Here is a 14,391-nt window from a genome sequence, read left to right as displayed (position 1 = left end):
AGTTGGAGATGCTCAGGAATCAAGGCACAAAGGACCAAGTTATTGATCCAAAGGCAATAGAGAATGAAAGATTGAAACGCGAGGAAGAGGAGATATTGAGATCATTGCAAGCGACTGCAGTGCCGTTGGTGTCGGTGAAGGATCGTGCCAAAGACATTGTGTATACTCAGAGCATGAGGTCATCATGGAGACCACCATCACACATCCGTAACAGGTCGGACGAGGACAATAGGAAGTTGAGAGAGGAGTTGCACATATTGGTGACGGGCGAGAACATACCGCCACCAATCACAAGCTTCAAGGACATGAAGTTGCCACCAACGGTCATTGACTATTTGAAGAAGAAAGGCATCAAGAAACCCACACCCATTCAGATCCAGGGCCTGCCCGTGGCATTCAGTGGCAGAGACATGATTGGCATTGCGTTCACTGGAAGTGGCAAGACATTGGTGTTCACACTGCCCATGGTCATGTTTGCTTTGGAGGCAGAGAAGAAGCTCCCATTGGTCTCAGGCGAGGGACCCATCGGCCTCATCATTTGCCCCTCACGTGAGCTCGCCAGACAGACGTACGATGGTGTCGTGGCGATATCCGAGGCGTTGGCCAGTGGCGGAGCACCAAAGCTCAGGACAATGCTCTGTATGGGAGGAATAAGCATACGTGATCAGGAGCCCGAGTTGCGCAAGGGCGTGCACATGATCGTGGCCACACCAGGCAGACTGCTGGACATGCTCAACAAGAAGAAGATCAATCTGATATCGTGTATATATCTCGGTCTGGACGAAGCCGATCGTTTGATTGATCTTGGATTCGAGGAGGAGATCAGAGGCGTCATGGACAGCTTCACAACTCAGCGACAGACATTGCTCTTCTCGGCTACGATGCCCAAGAAGATCCAGACATTTGCCAGGAGCGCGCTGGTGCTGCCCGTAGAGGTCAACGTCGGTCGTGCCGGTGCGGCCAATCTCGACGTCATTCAAGAAGTCGAGTACGTCAAGCAAGAGGCCAAGATTGTATATTTGCTCGAGTGTCTACAAAAGACAGCGCCGCCAACATTGATCTTTTGCGAAAACAAGAAGGACGTGGACGATATCTATGAGTACCTGTTGCTCAAGCAAGTGGACGCAGTGGCACTGCACGGCGACAAGACACAGGAGGAGAGAGATATCGCCATCAAGCAGTTCAAGGATGGCAAGAAGGATGTGCTGGTCGCTACGGACGTGGCGTCCAAGGGTCTGGACTTCCCCGACATCCAGCATGTCATCAACTTTGACATGCCCAAGGAGATTGAGAACTACATTCACAGGATTGGAAGAACAGGACGTTGTGGCAAGACCGGTGTGGCAACGACATTCATCAACAAGAACCAGACCGAGGCCGTATTGCTCGATCTCAAGTATCTACTGATGGAGTCCAAGCAGAAGGTGCCCGAGGTGTTGCTCGAGATACCAGATGAGCAGCAGCAAGTTTATGAAGAGGGACAGGAGTGTGACTTTTGTGGAGGTAGAGGCCATCGTGTTGCCAACTGTACCAAGCTCAAGTTGCAATCCAAGCAGACTGCTCCAAGAAGAGACGCTCTCAAGGATTAATAAAAAATGGACAAAGCTGTCCAGTTCATTCATTCATTCTCCCTCATTACAATTCTTATCTGTACATTGTTATACTTGATACAAGTACATGGCAACAATAACATCATTGACAGTATGAGCACTGGCTATCAACGTGTAGTGCACAAATACAATGCCGATGATGACTTCTTCAAGGACGACGTTGTTGATCAACAATACTCAAGAAAGACCAACAACTCTAAACAAAGGTGTTTGGCTGTGATCGAAGATAATCAACAACAACAACAACAACATCAACAAGATGATGATTATGAAGAGGTTAATGATACAGAGATGATGTCAGTAGACGATGAAGACAATGATCACTATTATGAACATCAACAACAACAGCAACAACAACAACAACAACACATTGTATGTGAGTTTGGTAACTGTCAAGGAATGGTAGTATTCAATACGATAGCAGCCTATCAGAATCATTACAATAGTGTACATAGTTATGAGTGTCAGTACTGTCATCGCTCATTCCAATCAAACAGATGGTTAGAGTGTCACGTCCTCGAGACACACGACACCATGTTCAAACTGTTGGCAAAGAAGCGTCAAATGGTATGTTTGTCCACTATCTCTAGGTTCAATCACATCAGGCACTAACATATCTTGTATACAAAGTATGAATGTCTTGTTGATGATTGCACTATGACCTTTGGAAATGAGCAGACTCGACTGGATCACCTGGTATCCACTCACAAATACTCTACATTCATGATCAACAATGTACTTGCATTAAACAAGGCTGGACCATAATAACTATCTATCTATATCATATTGTAACTTGCTATTATTATTATTATTATTGCTGCTGTTGATGTCTTTGGCAACTATGTATGCGTATGATGCAGTGTTTGGTTACCAACAACATCCATGTTGAGGGATGTCCCAATCATCACCAGCTTTAAACTCTTTGTGTCGACTTGGAGTTGAACCATCTTCTAAGGAACCAAATCTGTGCAACGCCCATGCTTACCAGGACTAACAACTGAATGATGGTCCATCTAACAACTCTTTCATTAGTGCTCTCAGAGGCTATTGATTCGATTGATTGATTGGTTGTTAGGTTTGTGATTGAGTGAGTCCTCCATGCTATGGTACTTACTGTCTCTGTTGGTTTGCTCTCTGTATCTCATCTTCTTCTGCTCAAATACGATTGACTGCAGTGTTCTCTCGATCTTCTGAATGGACTGATCCATTGGGTTCAATGTTTCTGTTGTTTGAAGTTGGCGCGACATGATAATCAGTCACTGGGCGAGTTGGGACCGGAGCTCGTATGACTTACCTCCCTTGACAAATGCAGTGTCAGCATTGTCGTATGTCCAGGTGAATGTGATGACCTTGGCAGTGAACCTTGACATCTCATTGTTGAAACAGATCTTGTATGCGCCACTGTTTGATGCGGTGAAAGACATCTTGCCCTTCATCGACGATTCAAAGTGAAGAATAGAGTATATAGTGTTTCCCATTGGGTCGAATACCTTGACATCGACATCCAACAATCCACCTCTAATCACTTGATAGTTGATAAATGATATCTTTCCACTGTCCACATACTCTGAGAAACACTCTGTCATCTTTGGTTCGACCTGTAATGTCAGAGCATTGCTAGTTGCTACAAACACAACCAACAGCAATCCAACCAACATTATATTGTTGTTGTATTGCATTCTATTTATATCTTTGTTAATGTAATGTATATATATATATATATATTGTTATAAGCTAGAATGAATAGAAGTGTTTGAAGTTGATCAAAGTGAGTCATCAGGGTTCAAAAATGAAGGGTGGGGGTCAGGTTGAACATCAAACTTCAAACAATCATTGTCTTTATATTGAGTCAACAAAGAGAGATAAGAGATGAAGACATTGACAATATATGGTACAATATGCATTGACTACATCAAGTTTGTTAATGTATTCCCAAAGACCAAAGGTTCATACACAGAATGTACAGACCAAGTAACAACTTTGGGTGGCGAAGCGTCAAACACAATGGTAAACTTCAAGTTTGAATGGATGATTGAATGATTGAATGAATACTAACTATCTTGTTGTTAAGATATGTATATCAACATGGCTTAAACAATTACTACAAGGTGCACAACAACAACAACAACAACAACAGTCGACAACAACTACAACACCAATATATGTTAACTTTAACTCAATACCAATTGCTGATGATCAACGTGGAAGAGATTTAATTGGTATACTTAATAATCTGGTTGGATTGGAATCTGTTTATAGGAATTATCTACATGTACGTGTTCCACCATTGGTACATAGTAGTCATTTGACAACGCCATCAACCGATATCTACTTGACACCAGATGCCGAAAGGACAATGTTTGGTCTGGGCTTTGTGGCCGTGGACAAGTATGTGGCACAACGTAAACAACAATACATGGACTTGATCGATTGGACTGTAGAAGACTCTTGGATCACATTGGACTACAACACACCATCAATATCAAATGATTTAATACTCAAGGCATTCGCAAGCAAGATGAATGTCTATGTCATGGACCATTGCCTGCATGAATCAGTCACGGGACTGCTGCCCAACACTGGCAGTGCCTTCTTCTATCAGACATCAACAGATTGGATGGGCAAGAAGGGTGACATTGAGATGACATTGGGTGTCGCCAGGGATTGGCTATCAAAGTATCCCAACACATTCATCATTATAACGGACGGAGCAAATGGTCTTGCGGCAGGAGGATGTTTCAAACGTGGCGTCAATCATCAAGCGACATACATCGCACCCTTCTGGCACTATGCACTACCAACAATGCAACAAGAGCATTGTAAAGACACCATAGGAGCAGGTGATGCATTCAGAGCCGGAATGCTATTCTCCATCCTACAAGATCAATCAATGAGCCAATGTCTAAACTTTGCCAGTGCAGCCGGTGCCCTAAACACGCGATACTATGGAGGATGTAGTCGAGTACCAGATCTCTCAGAGGTACTTCAAATGCTTCAAGACAACAACTAAGTTAGATAATGTCAATCAGTGAAGTTAGTATAACTTCCAGAAGTTCATGCATGGAAGTGATAGGTCGGGTCTGCAAACCAACTACCCACACACACGAACATACGATCGGCAAAAAGAAGCTTCCAACGCCGACTCTCAAACCCACCCCTCACCCTTCGTGCATGCCTTGATGGAACTGCCCTGCGCTCCACCCATTCATTACCATTCACTCAACCAATACATATACATAAAACATATATATATTACTTGTACAACATATATACTACTACCTGTACCTTGTTACTTATAACATTACTTCATTCACCCTTATTATTACTACTACACTCAATCACTCAATCACTTTCTCACATCATTCATTCAACAATCAATCAAACAATACTATATAGTTAGAGTTAGAGATAGAGATGATACATAATCTTAGTTATTACTCACATATACCATGGTTCACTAAACAACATATATTCGATTGGGCATTATGTGCAGTGATATTTATTATAGAGTCGGCAGTGTTCAACTTTGCCATTCAACCTTATGACAGATACCTACCGGATGGTTTGGCAACATTCCAACAGATTCAATACCCTGTCCGAGCGGACATTGTTCCCACTTGGTTGCTCATGGTCATTGCATTCGCTGTGCCCATTGCAGTGTTTGGCGCAGTGTTTGCCTATTACAAGAACTCAAACGACTTCCATCACGCATGTCTCGGTCTCATCCAGGCCTTCACAATGACGATGCTGTTCACAGACTTCTTAAAGGTGGCCGCTGGCCGATACAGACCAAGCTATGCAGGCAGAGTGGAGACTGGACGAGAATCATTCATAAGGGATGGGCGACTGTCATTCCCGTCGGGACATTCCTCAGTGTCATTCGCATCGATGACCTTCCTCTCAATGTATCTTTGTGGCAAGTTAAAGATCTTCCGCAAGTCTGGATCACCATCATGGAAGCTATTCATTGCTCTCTCTCCATTTGTCGTATCATCATTGGTAGCCGTATCAAGGACAATGGATTACCATCATGACTTTTCTGATGTATGTGTGTCGTCAACAACGATGTCAATGTACATTGATTGATACTAACTTTACGCAACATATAGATATTAGGAGGTACATTGATTGGACTATGCTTTGGAAGCTTTATATACTCCAACAACTTCAACTCACTCTATTCGCGCGAGTGTGCACTGCCAAAGAACAGGTTGAATCCACACTACGCCAACAATGGATTGTTGTTTGCCACTGACAAGGATGACGAGTCAATCACCATTAATGTCATGTAATAGTAGTAATAATAGTATTAATATATAATTGATCAAATAAATCTCGAGATCAATCAAACACCAGTGAGCGAGTGAATCATCACTGACTCAAAATGACTCAGCTGGGGGCGAGTCGACTCATTCATTCGTTAAATGTGATTGAACTTAAGTCCTTTCAATCATTCATTCAATCAATCAATCAATCGATCAATCAACTGGGAAATGGAACTTATACACTCTTATGGAGTTGGATCATCAAGATATATATCTTGTATCACTGATGTTGATGATCAATACTCAATCACACTGGCAATGGGATCATCAATATGTAAATGGAATATAAAGGAACAAAGGAGAGTACTATTCAAGAGAATACATAATGATATTATCACTTGTATAATACATACTACATTGCCAACAACAATAACAATCAATGGTCAATCCAATTATGATGTATACATGAGTTGTTCATACTCTGGATGTATAATGTTACATGATCATCAATGGAATACACTGTCATCTATTCAATTGCCATTGTTATCGTCGATAGCTGATGACTCAATCAAAGTGATGCATATCTCAACTCCACGCATTGATCAATCAAACAATACACTCACAGTGGCCGTGAGCAGTGAGCATGGAAACTGCCGCGTCTACATCATATCATTCGATCTAACACTTCAGAGACGACCTGTTTTCGAGTCCATTGTGGATGGTCAACTCAACTTCTTTGGCGAACTCAATGAACAGGGACATCTGGTCACGGTGCGTCAGGACTCTGGCAAGGAAGGATATCAATCATCACGCACTCTTACAATGGGCGAGGAGAGGATGGAGTTGTCAATGATCGACTATCAAACAAAGGAGACGATCAAACATGTGGAGCTACCACCCGGCAAGGGATGTACAGTGGTCGTGAGGAATCGATTCGATCAGAATCAGATGGCACTGTCACGTGGACGTACCATCCAGGTCGTGGACCTGACCACTTTGAATGTGTTGTGGAGTGTCGAGTGCCAGGGATCCGGTCTCATCAAGGACATGCTATTTGATGGTGACCTGCTCGTCGTGCCATCGTCCAGCTCAGAGATCCTGGTATATCGAAGTGGCAATCTCGAGAGCAAGATGAAGTTCCAGCATGGACTGGTCTACGCAATGAAGTGGGCAGTGATCAATCAAAGAATATGGATATATGATGAGTCTGGCCTGCATAATGTATCCATAGTACCACATGCAGTTGATGATGTGACGACAAAGGAGGAGGACTACAGACTGATGTTCCACGAGCTAACATGCTGTGGACTGGACTTTAATGATGATGGAACGATGCTGGCATGTGGAGACTTCATGGGCAATCTTATGATCTGGTCAATGAGTGATGATCACATTGGTGAGCTGCCGTATTGGAAGGAGATACTTGGTGTCCCTGTTCGAAGTCTGGCGTGGACAGGATGTCCGAGCGGCTCATTCATCATGGCAGGACTGATGGATGGCAGTCTGATGCGATTTGACATTGAGACCAAACAAAGCACGGTGGTAGACTCGTTGGGCGATGCGATCACAGTCATTCAATGGCATCGAGACACAAATACATTGCTGGTTGGAACGACAGGCGGCCATCTGTGCCTGTACAACTATGACATACAACTCAACACACTCAGCCTGGCGTGGAAACGATTGATGCACGAACCAGTGGTCAGTGATCAGCAAGACATTCGATTCGGCTCAATTGGACACTTTGCAGAGATATGGTCAGCGTGCTTCAACGACGATGGAAGCCAAGTGGCCACCTGCTCAGAGGATCAGACCACAGTGCTCTGGAGACGATCGGATGGCGAGAGATTGCACACTCTTCGCGGCCATTCAATGGCAGTCACATGCGTTGATTGGCGTAGAAACACTATTGCCACATGTGCCGATGATCAAACGATCAGACTATGGTCAAGCAAGAACGACAACACATTTGAGGAGGCACATTTATTTAGGACAACTGGCGATGTTGGTGAATGGCATACTGTTACATATCTGGCACTTACAAGGCCTAGCCCTGTGTCGCAACCCAAGAAGGTCATTTGTGCCACTCAGAATGGATGGATATTCATCTGGGATATCAATTCGATGGAGAAGGTATATGCGAGGAGAGTACACCTTGGTTCAATCGAAGGCTTGAGATGGAATGCAAGGAAGAATAGAGTATGTACTGAATGAATGAATGAGGGAGGGAGGATGTGGTGGACACCAATGGCCTCTTGAGAGATGACTAACCTGTGTCGCGGGACCAACCATCTATGTAGATTGCAACATGTTCAAGTGATTGTCTAATACATGTGTACCAACTGAATGAATGAATGATCTTGTACAAGCATATAATAAATATATTGATTTACTATTACTACATTCAATGGACGACCGTCTATTCCTTCTTGAAGGGCTGACTCAGCAGCATCAAGTCCTCTTGGTAGTTGTCAACATTGACATCGAGCACATCGATTGTACTCTTGGCTTGATTGAGATTGGACGATTCTATTCTGATCTGATCACCTCTGCCAGTAGTGAATTGACTCTTGCATTTGCTATCGAACTTGTTCTTCTTGCCATTGTCATTGTCATTGTTGTTGTTGTCATAGTGCACCAATCCATCATCGTCATCAACGTCATCATCATCAATTACATCATCATCATCTCTATTCCTCTTCTTTAACCAACCATCGTATTCATCATCCTTTATAGAGTTGATCAATGTCTTTGCCTTTATCACAGCCTCGTCTGAGACTCTAATGTGACTACCTCTTCCACTTGTGAATTGTACAACCTCTGGTGATGTATGACTGTTGTTGTTGTTGGTGTTGTTTGGCGAGGAAGTAGTAGTTGTCGTAGAAGTATGATTCATTATGTTATTTATTGTTAGGTTCTGTATCTGTGTATATTCAATCAAAGAGATAACACCAAGTCGATGAAATGAATGTTGGACAAACCTGACTTTGTGGGTCTTCATGAAGACTACTACCCCAAGCTACATTGATGGCCAGACTCTGCCCCGACACGATCCATGACAAGGATCGGTCAATATTAACCGCCTTGTACCATCTCATACTTAATAAACATTGAAGACTCTACATTCCTTATCTCGAGATATATTATGTACATGTTACAATTAATCAATCAACTGATCAATCAATCTAGATTATCTAGTTGACAGAGGAGTGCTTGGCAACTGCTTGATAACTGTTGTTTGAGGATGATGATGAGCCCACTTTGTAGACTTGATGCACTATGATTGATACCAGGGCGGTGATGAACGATCCGAGTATACCCATTAGACACAGCCAGTATCCATCCATTGGACCCCATGAGAAATTGCCTTGCGTGCCTCTGAACGACCGACAGAAGAACTGATGATGGCAGTTGTGGAAGTTATCGTTGCGTAGTGATGCCGTCAGCGTCAAGTAAATTAAAAAGCCTGTCGTCAGCAGGCCAAACGACGCCGTGGACACTATTATCAGCAGCTGTGCCAGTCGTCTTCGTTTGGACTCTGACAATTTGTCGACGAATATGAACAACACCGTGATGAATGCCAATGCGAATGATGGTGCCATCGATATACACAGCACAATGAAACTAGTCAACATCGTCCATTCCATCGCTGATCCACTATATGTTGAGTGATCAATCTGCTCCATGTTCACAGCCTATGTGTGTGTGAGTGTGTGAGTGAGTGGGCGTGGACCATGATGAGACCCTCCAGGGCCTAGCCTTGATCCTTTTGGGATCGAACTTACATAGTATGTGCCATAGGAGAACCATCCAAACTGTACATATATATCATAGAGTGCACCTCCATCTTTGTTGATTACGCTGTTGTTGTTGATGTTGGTGTTGATGTGAACTTGATTGATTGGAGGCGCCTGTGCTAGAACCGAGATGATGTACCAAGGCTTGGTCATTGAGTAGACCACCAGTAGACTGGTGGCCAATGAGAGGAGAACAAGGAATGAGCCCAATAACTTGTTGACATCCAACATTTAGTACCTTTGTTATTGTTGTTGTTGTTGGTTTGTCGTTGTATTGTATTCTTCTTCTTCTTCTTCTATTCTTGTTGGGAGAGAGAGAGAGACACAGCTACAGGGTAACCAATACACAATGGTCTCACTTATCATATGTAGATTGATGTCCTCGAGGTGTACACCTCACATTCAAACAACATTGTTTTGCATGGGGCTTAGGACAAGATATTTTTTGATCAGTTTTTGCAAAACAACCCCATCAGGTTATCGCCTGATCAACTTGATGTGATCACTTTGAATTTATTATTACTTTGGTAGTTGTACATAATGATCATTCACACAACTATATGTGAATGACTGAATGAATGATTGAATTATTGATTGACTTGGCCTTTTGAGATCCACCCTTGGGATGGTGATCACCATCATTATCCACGGTATGAACTACTGGTACTACTCACTGCGGATAGTTTTGAACCTGGTTCGGCTTGATTGGCATATCTGGTCCATTTGAATATTGCGCATACTATGGCATTGACGAATGATACACATAGTGCAGCCAGACCCAGCCATAGACCTTTGAGCGGTCCCCAAATATATCCATCGGCACTGCCACGGAATGTTTCACAATAGTACTTTGATTGGCAGTTGGCAAAGTGTTGATCATTGAGGTTACCAGTGACACTGAATACAATATGGAATGCAATGATCTGGCACAACAGCATACATATCGATGAGACGAACACCAATGATTGGAATATCTCATCATGTCTTCTAATAAAGAATACCACAATACTGATCAACAGCAATGCCAAGAATACTAATGACAATCCTTCAAATGCAGCCATTGTTGAGAATGTACCCTGTATAATGTTATTCTTATATGTATATTCCTGAACATATATACTTGTTAACTATTAATAGTATTAGTTAGTTACATTCATTCATTCATTCATTCATTCATTCATTCATCTTTAAACATACATTGAATACGGTGTATCTTGATAGACCAAAGACATAGAAATCATCATTAGGCATAACTATGCCATACCAATCATAGATATATGTTGTTATAACTAATGATAGGAATGCTGCTGATAACAATCCTATTAATGTATATACTATTATATTCTTTATTGTTGCCATATTATTTGTTATTTGTTATTGTTATAATTGTAAGTAGTATATAGTTGTAGTATGTAGTTGGGTAAGTAAGTAATGGTAGACTACGCTACTACTTTGTTTGATATAATGATTGATCCAATAACCGTCTGTTGTTGTCATTCATCTCGTTCATTCATCTCTCATTCAACTCAAGTTCTTTCATTTATCCATTCAGGAGTCCGATTGTAGGGCATCATCCATCCATCAATCCCTAACTTGAAAACATCCCTCATTGCGATGAAGATAGGCAGAGAGGGTAGAGCACTTGCAAGGATGATTAATATTTTGGATCGAGAGATAAGCGATGTGCGGGCTGGGTCCAAAATACCAAAGGTCACCTAACTTGTTGAAGCAAATATCTCCATCCAGTACCCGCATGTCCAATAGGCACATGTTGGGGGTTGAGTGTTTCATCCAAACGCTTCTGTCTTTCTTCGCCCAACACCCCCCAAGTGCCACTAAACACTCGGGACTCGTTTTCTCAGACCATTCACAACTAACCCCCTCGCTACACTACTACTTTATATCTATCTCTATCTCTATCTTTATATTTCTATAACTACATAATGTTACTTAAGAGTACTATTACAAAGGATTTGAACAATCGATTGTTCTATTGGACATCATCAACTGTGACTCAACAACTTCAAAATGATAATGGTGCATCAGCGGATAATACTACTACATCGACGACTACAACGACAACTACGACAAACACACCATCATCAGATGTGATAACAACAATATATAATACAGCTATACCATTGATAGCAACACCTACTACAAAGATGGGTGGATATCAATTCTTTAGAGATGTGCTCAAGTCACCTAAACATATTGTGGCACCAATGATTGATCACACCTTCTTGGCATTCAGAATGCTCTGTCGAAAGTACAATGCAGACCTAGTCTACACACCAATGTTTCACAGCAAGAACTATGCCAATGATGCCACCTATCGTCTTGAGAACTTTGAGATCTGCAAAGAGGATCGTCCATTAGTAGTGCAGGTGAGTGTCCTCATTCATTCATTCGTTCATTCATACATGGGCATGTCTAACTCAAACGACAATCAATCAATCAATAGTTCTGTGGCAATGAAGTGGAGCACATTGTAAAGGCAGCATTGATGGTCGAGAGTCAATGTGATGCAGTTGATATCAACTTGGGATGCCCTCAGATTGTGGCGAAAAAGGGACATTATGGTGCATTCTTGTTGGAGCAACCAGAGATTGTATTGCCAATGGTCAGAGAACTACATAAGAGATTGAGTATACCAGTGTTTTGTAAGATACGTCTATTGCCAAATCTTGAAGATACAATCAAGTTGGCACTTCAATTACAAGAGGCTGGATGTCAATTGCTCACCGTTCATGGTCGCACCAAAGAGCAAAAGGGCAAACTATCAGGTGTTGCCAATTGGAAGGCAATCAAAGCTGTTAAGTAAGTCATTCAATCAATCAGAGGTGGAACTATTCCACTTGATCACTCATACTCATTCAATCAATCAATCATATCTTTTAGGGATGCATTATCAATTCCAGTGATTGCCAATGGAAGTGTTTTGGAATATGATGATATTGATGAATGTTTGAAGGAGACTACTGCTGATGGTGTGATGTCTGCTGAGGGTATATTGGCGAATCCAGCCATGTTTTCTGGAAAGAACATACCAGTCACACAGATATGTCACGACTTCCTTGACATGTGCGAACAATATCCAACACAACATTGGATAATCAGATCTCATTTCTTCAAGTTATTACGCAAAGAGTATGTATCCTAACTCACTCACTCAATTAATCAATCAATCATTCGCTAACTCGCTCGCTCCACTTAATCATTGAAGTTGTGAGGTGTATGAAGACCTTAGATCAAAGTTGAACAATGTATTTACAGTGGCAGAGTTTAGAGGAGTGTTGGTAGAGCTTGAGCAAAGACATCGCGAAGGTGTACCTGCAATCAAACAGATGACCAACAAGGAGAAGAGAGAACTATTAGCAAAACAGAAACTTTTGGAACAAGAGGCAATTGCTGCTGCTGCTGCGGCTGCCTCTGTATCATCCACCGACTCTTCGTCAACCAACACACATCAGGCCTAAGTCCACGCCACTAGGCGGAATAAACTTTGACCATATCATGGTACTCTCAGCGACTCCATTCAACACGTACACACCAGGCTTTAACAACTCTGCCATTGCATAGTCAACTGACAAACATGACACATGACATGAACATCAGAAGCACGCATGAATGCATATGAAAATTCATTCCGGCAGTTGACTCAACTCCAATGATGGTTGTCACCAGTTAACCATCGAGATACAATGAACTATTGAATCTGAATGCTTTTCGGTGATTTCAAGTGTGTGAAGGTCGTTGCCCCAGATAGTCGATCATGTTCATGATCGTGTCAACCTCGAATATCATCTGCCCAGGTAAAAATTCTCTTGTATTTCTGCAATACAATCTAAAAATACTCACCTTTTGGTGTGTGACCAAACAAAGAAAGTGAGAGTGTGGGTCAGTGAGCATGTGGGAGAACCCTGGCTCAATCAAAACACCGTTCGACGCAACTGTTTGGTGGATGGATGATTGATCAAATTAAATTGTGTGTATGGAAGGGTCTACCCTATGTGTACAAGTCTCTCCACTCACCTCATCATCAATCAAGTCTCGGACAAGCAAGCAAAGCAGAGGGTCACATAACGACCTTGGTTTAGTTGGTCATCATTAAACACAACACTTGTTGTTAGGTATCAAACAATTACACATCTAGTAATATTAGCAGTAGTATAGTGTACATATACAATATATATTATTATTATTATAATAATAAGTAATCTATAGATTATATATATATTTCATTAATCAAGGTAGGCAACAACAACAACAACAACTCATCAATCACATCAATCAGTCGATCAATCAGAACATCTAGCTTTTTAGTTTAGTTTGGCAAACTATACTTCATATCATACGATCCATACCTTTATCATGATATGTCAAGGAATCAGGTGTTAATGCAGGGCATCGACCACAGCGACAGCAACAGCATCAGCAACAACAACATTGACATTACCAGGCTCAACAACAACAAACACATCACCAACTCCACAAGCACGCACATATGTTGTGTTGGCATCAGCACCACTCACACCACACTTACTACTCACTCACTCACTCACTCCAACAACAACAACAACATATGTACCGACATTGTTTAAAGAGATCACTACTTCCAGTGTGTTTGTTTGTTTATGTGTGTGTATTTGTTTTGTTTGTTTGTTTGTTGGATGATGGATGGATGGAAGATGGAAGGGGTTGGTGCTGGACGAGGCT

General features: G+C 42.0%; 10 protein-coding genes across 10 annotated transcripts; 6 read left to right on the top strand and 4 right to left on the bottom strand.

Moving 5' to 3' along the window:
• Window positions 1-8: 8 nt before the first annotated feature.
• Window positions 9-1,589, top strand: SAMD00019534_045800 (hypothetical protein; the record flags this gene model as incomplete). The annotated part of the gene is made up of 1 exon (XM_012900070.1): window positions 9-1,589. One exon carries the CDS (start codon window positions 9-11, stop codon window positions 1,587-1,589), a length of 1,581 nt encoding a protein of 526 aa, XP_012755524.1.
• Window positions 1,590-1,703: 114 nt separating this feature from the next.
• SAMD00019534_045790 (hypothetical protein) lies at window positions 1,704-2,375 on the top strand (the record flags this gene model as incomplete). Its single annotated transcript, XM_012900069.1, has 2 exons — window positions 1,704-2,177; window positions 2,241-2,375. The coding sequence occupies 2 exons, from the start codon at window positions 1,704-1,706 to the stop codon at window positions 2,373-2,375; spliced, it is 609 nt and encodes a 202-aa protein (XP_012755523.1).
• Window positions 2,376-2,523: 148 nt separating this feature from the next.
• On the bottom strand, window positions 2,524-3,289 carry SAMD00019534_045780 (hypothetical protein; the record flags this gene model as incomplete). Its single annotated transcript, XM_012900068.1, has 3 exons — window positions 2,524-2,654; window positions 2,725-2,832; window positions 2,905-3,289. 3 exons carry the CDS (start codon window positions 3,287-3,289, stop codon window positions 2,524-2,526), a joined length of 624 nt encoding a protein of 207 aa, XP_012755522.1.
• Window positions 3,290-3,614: 325 nt separating this feature from the next.
• Window positions 3,615-4,617, top strand: SAMD00019534_045770 (hypothetical protein; the record flags this gene model as incomplete). The annotated part of the gene is made up of 2 exons (XM_012900067.1): window positions 3,615-3,617; window positions 3,682-4,617. Coding segments are annotated over 2 exons (939 nt in total), but the record flags the coding sequence as incomplete, so codon positions are not given.
• A 407-nt stretch (window positions 4,618-5,024) lies between these two features.
• SAMD00019534_045760 (hypothetical protein) lies at window positions 5,025-5,899 on the top strand (the record flags this gene model as incomplete). Its single annotated transcript, XM_012900066.1, has 2 exons — window positions 5,025-5,654; window positions 5,720-5,899. Coding segments are annotated over 2 exons (810 nt in total), but the record flags the coding sequence as incomplete, so codon positions are not given.
• A 552-nt stretch (window positions 5,900-6,451) lies between these two features.
• On the top strand, window positions 6,452-8,089 carry SAMD00019534_045750 (hypothetical protein; the record flags this gene model as incomplete). The annotated part of the gene is made up of 1 exon (XM_012900065.1): window positions 6,452-8,089. One exon carries the CDS (start codon window positions 6,452-6,454, stop codon window positions 8,087-8,089), a length of 1,638 nt encoding a protein of 545 aa, XP_012755519.1.
• A 205-nt stretch (window positions 8,090-8,294) lies between these two features.
• On the bottom strand, window positions 8,295-8,771 carry SAMD00019534_045740 (hypothetical protein; the record flags this gene model as incomplete). Its single annotated transcript, XM_012900064.1, has 1 exon — window positions 8,295-8,771. One exon carries the CDS (start codon window positions 8,769-8,771, stop codon window positions 8,295-8,297), a length of 477 nt encoding a protein of 158 aa, XP_012755518.1.
• Window positions 8,772-9,069: 298 nt separating this feature from the next.
• On the bottom strand, window positions 9,070-9,903 carry SAMD00019534_045730 (hypothetical protein; the record flags this gene model as incomplete). Its single annotated transcript, XM_012900063.1, has 3 exons — window positions 9,070-9,570; window positions 9,661-9,736; window positions 9,812-9,903. The coding sequence occupies 3 exons, from the start codon at window positions 9,901-9,903 to the stop codon at window positions 9,070-9,072; spliced, it is 669 nt and encodes a 222-aa protein (XP_012755517.1).
• A 410-nt stretch (window positions 9,904-10,313) lies between these two features.
• Window positions 10,314-10,923, bottom strand: SAMD00019534_045720 (hypothetical protein; the record flags this gene model as incomplete). The annotated part of the gene is made up of 2 exons (XM_012900062.1): window positions 10,314-10,799; window positions 10,870-10,923. The coding sequence occupies 2 exons, from the start codon at window positions 10,921-10,923 to the stop codon at window positions 10,314-10,316; spliced, it is 540 nt and encodes a 179-aa protein (XP_012755516.1).
• A 692-nt stretch (window positions 10,924-11,615) lies between these two features.
• On the top strand, window positions 11,616-13,148 carry SAMD00019534_045710 (hypothetical protein; the record flags this gene model as incomplete). Its single annotated transcript, XM_012900061.1, has 4 exons — window positions 11,616-12,059; window positions 12,137-12,492; window positions 12,574-12,822; window positions 12,899-13,148. Coding segments are annotated over 4 exons (1,299 nt in total), but the record flags the coding sequence as incomplete, so codon positions are not given.
• Between the last annotated feature and the right edge of the window lie 1,243 nt (window positions 13,149-14,391).

This window comes from Acytostelium subglobosum (assembly GCF_000787575.1).
Source record: "Acytostelium subglobosum LB1 DNA, scaffold: scaffold8, whole genome shotgun sequence".
NCBI lineage: Eukaryota > Evosea > Eumycetozoa > Acytosteliales > Acytosteliaceae > Acytostelium > Acytostelium subglobosum.
Note: the sequence above shows the minus strand (reverse complement) of the source record. Positions and strands in the feature narration are given on the sequence as shown.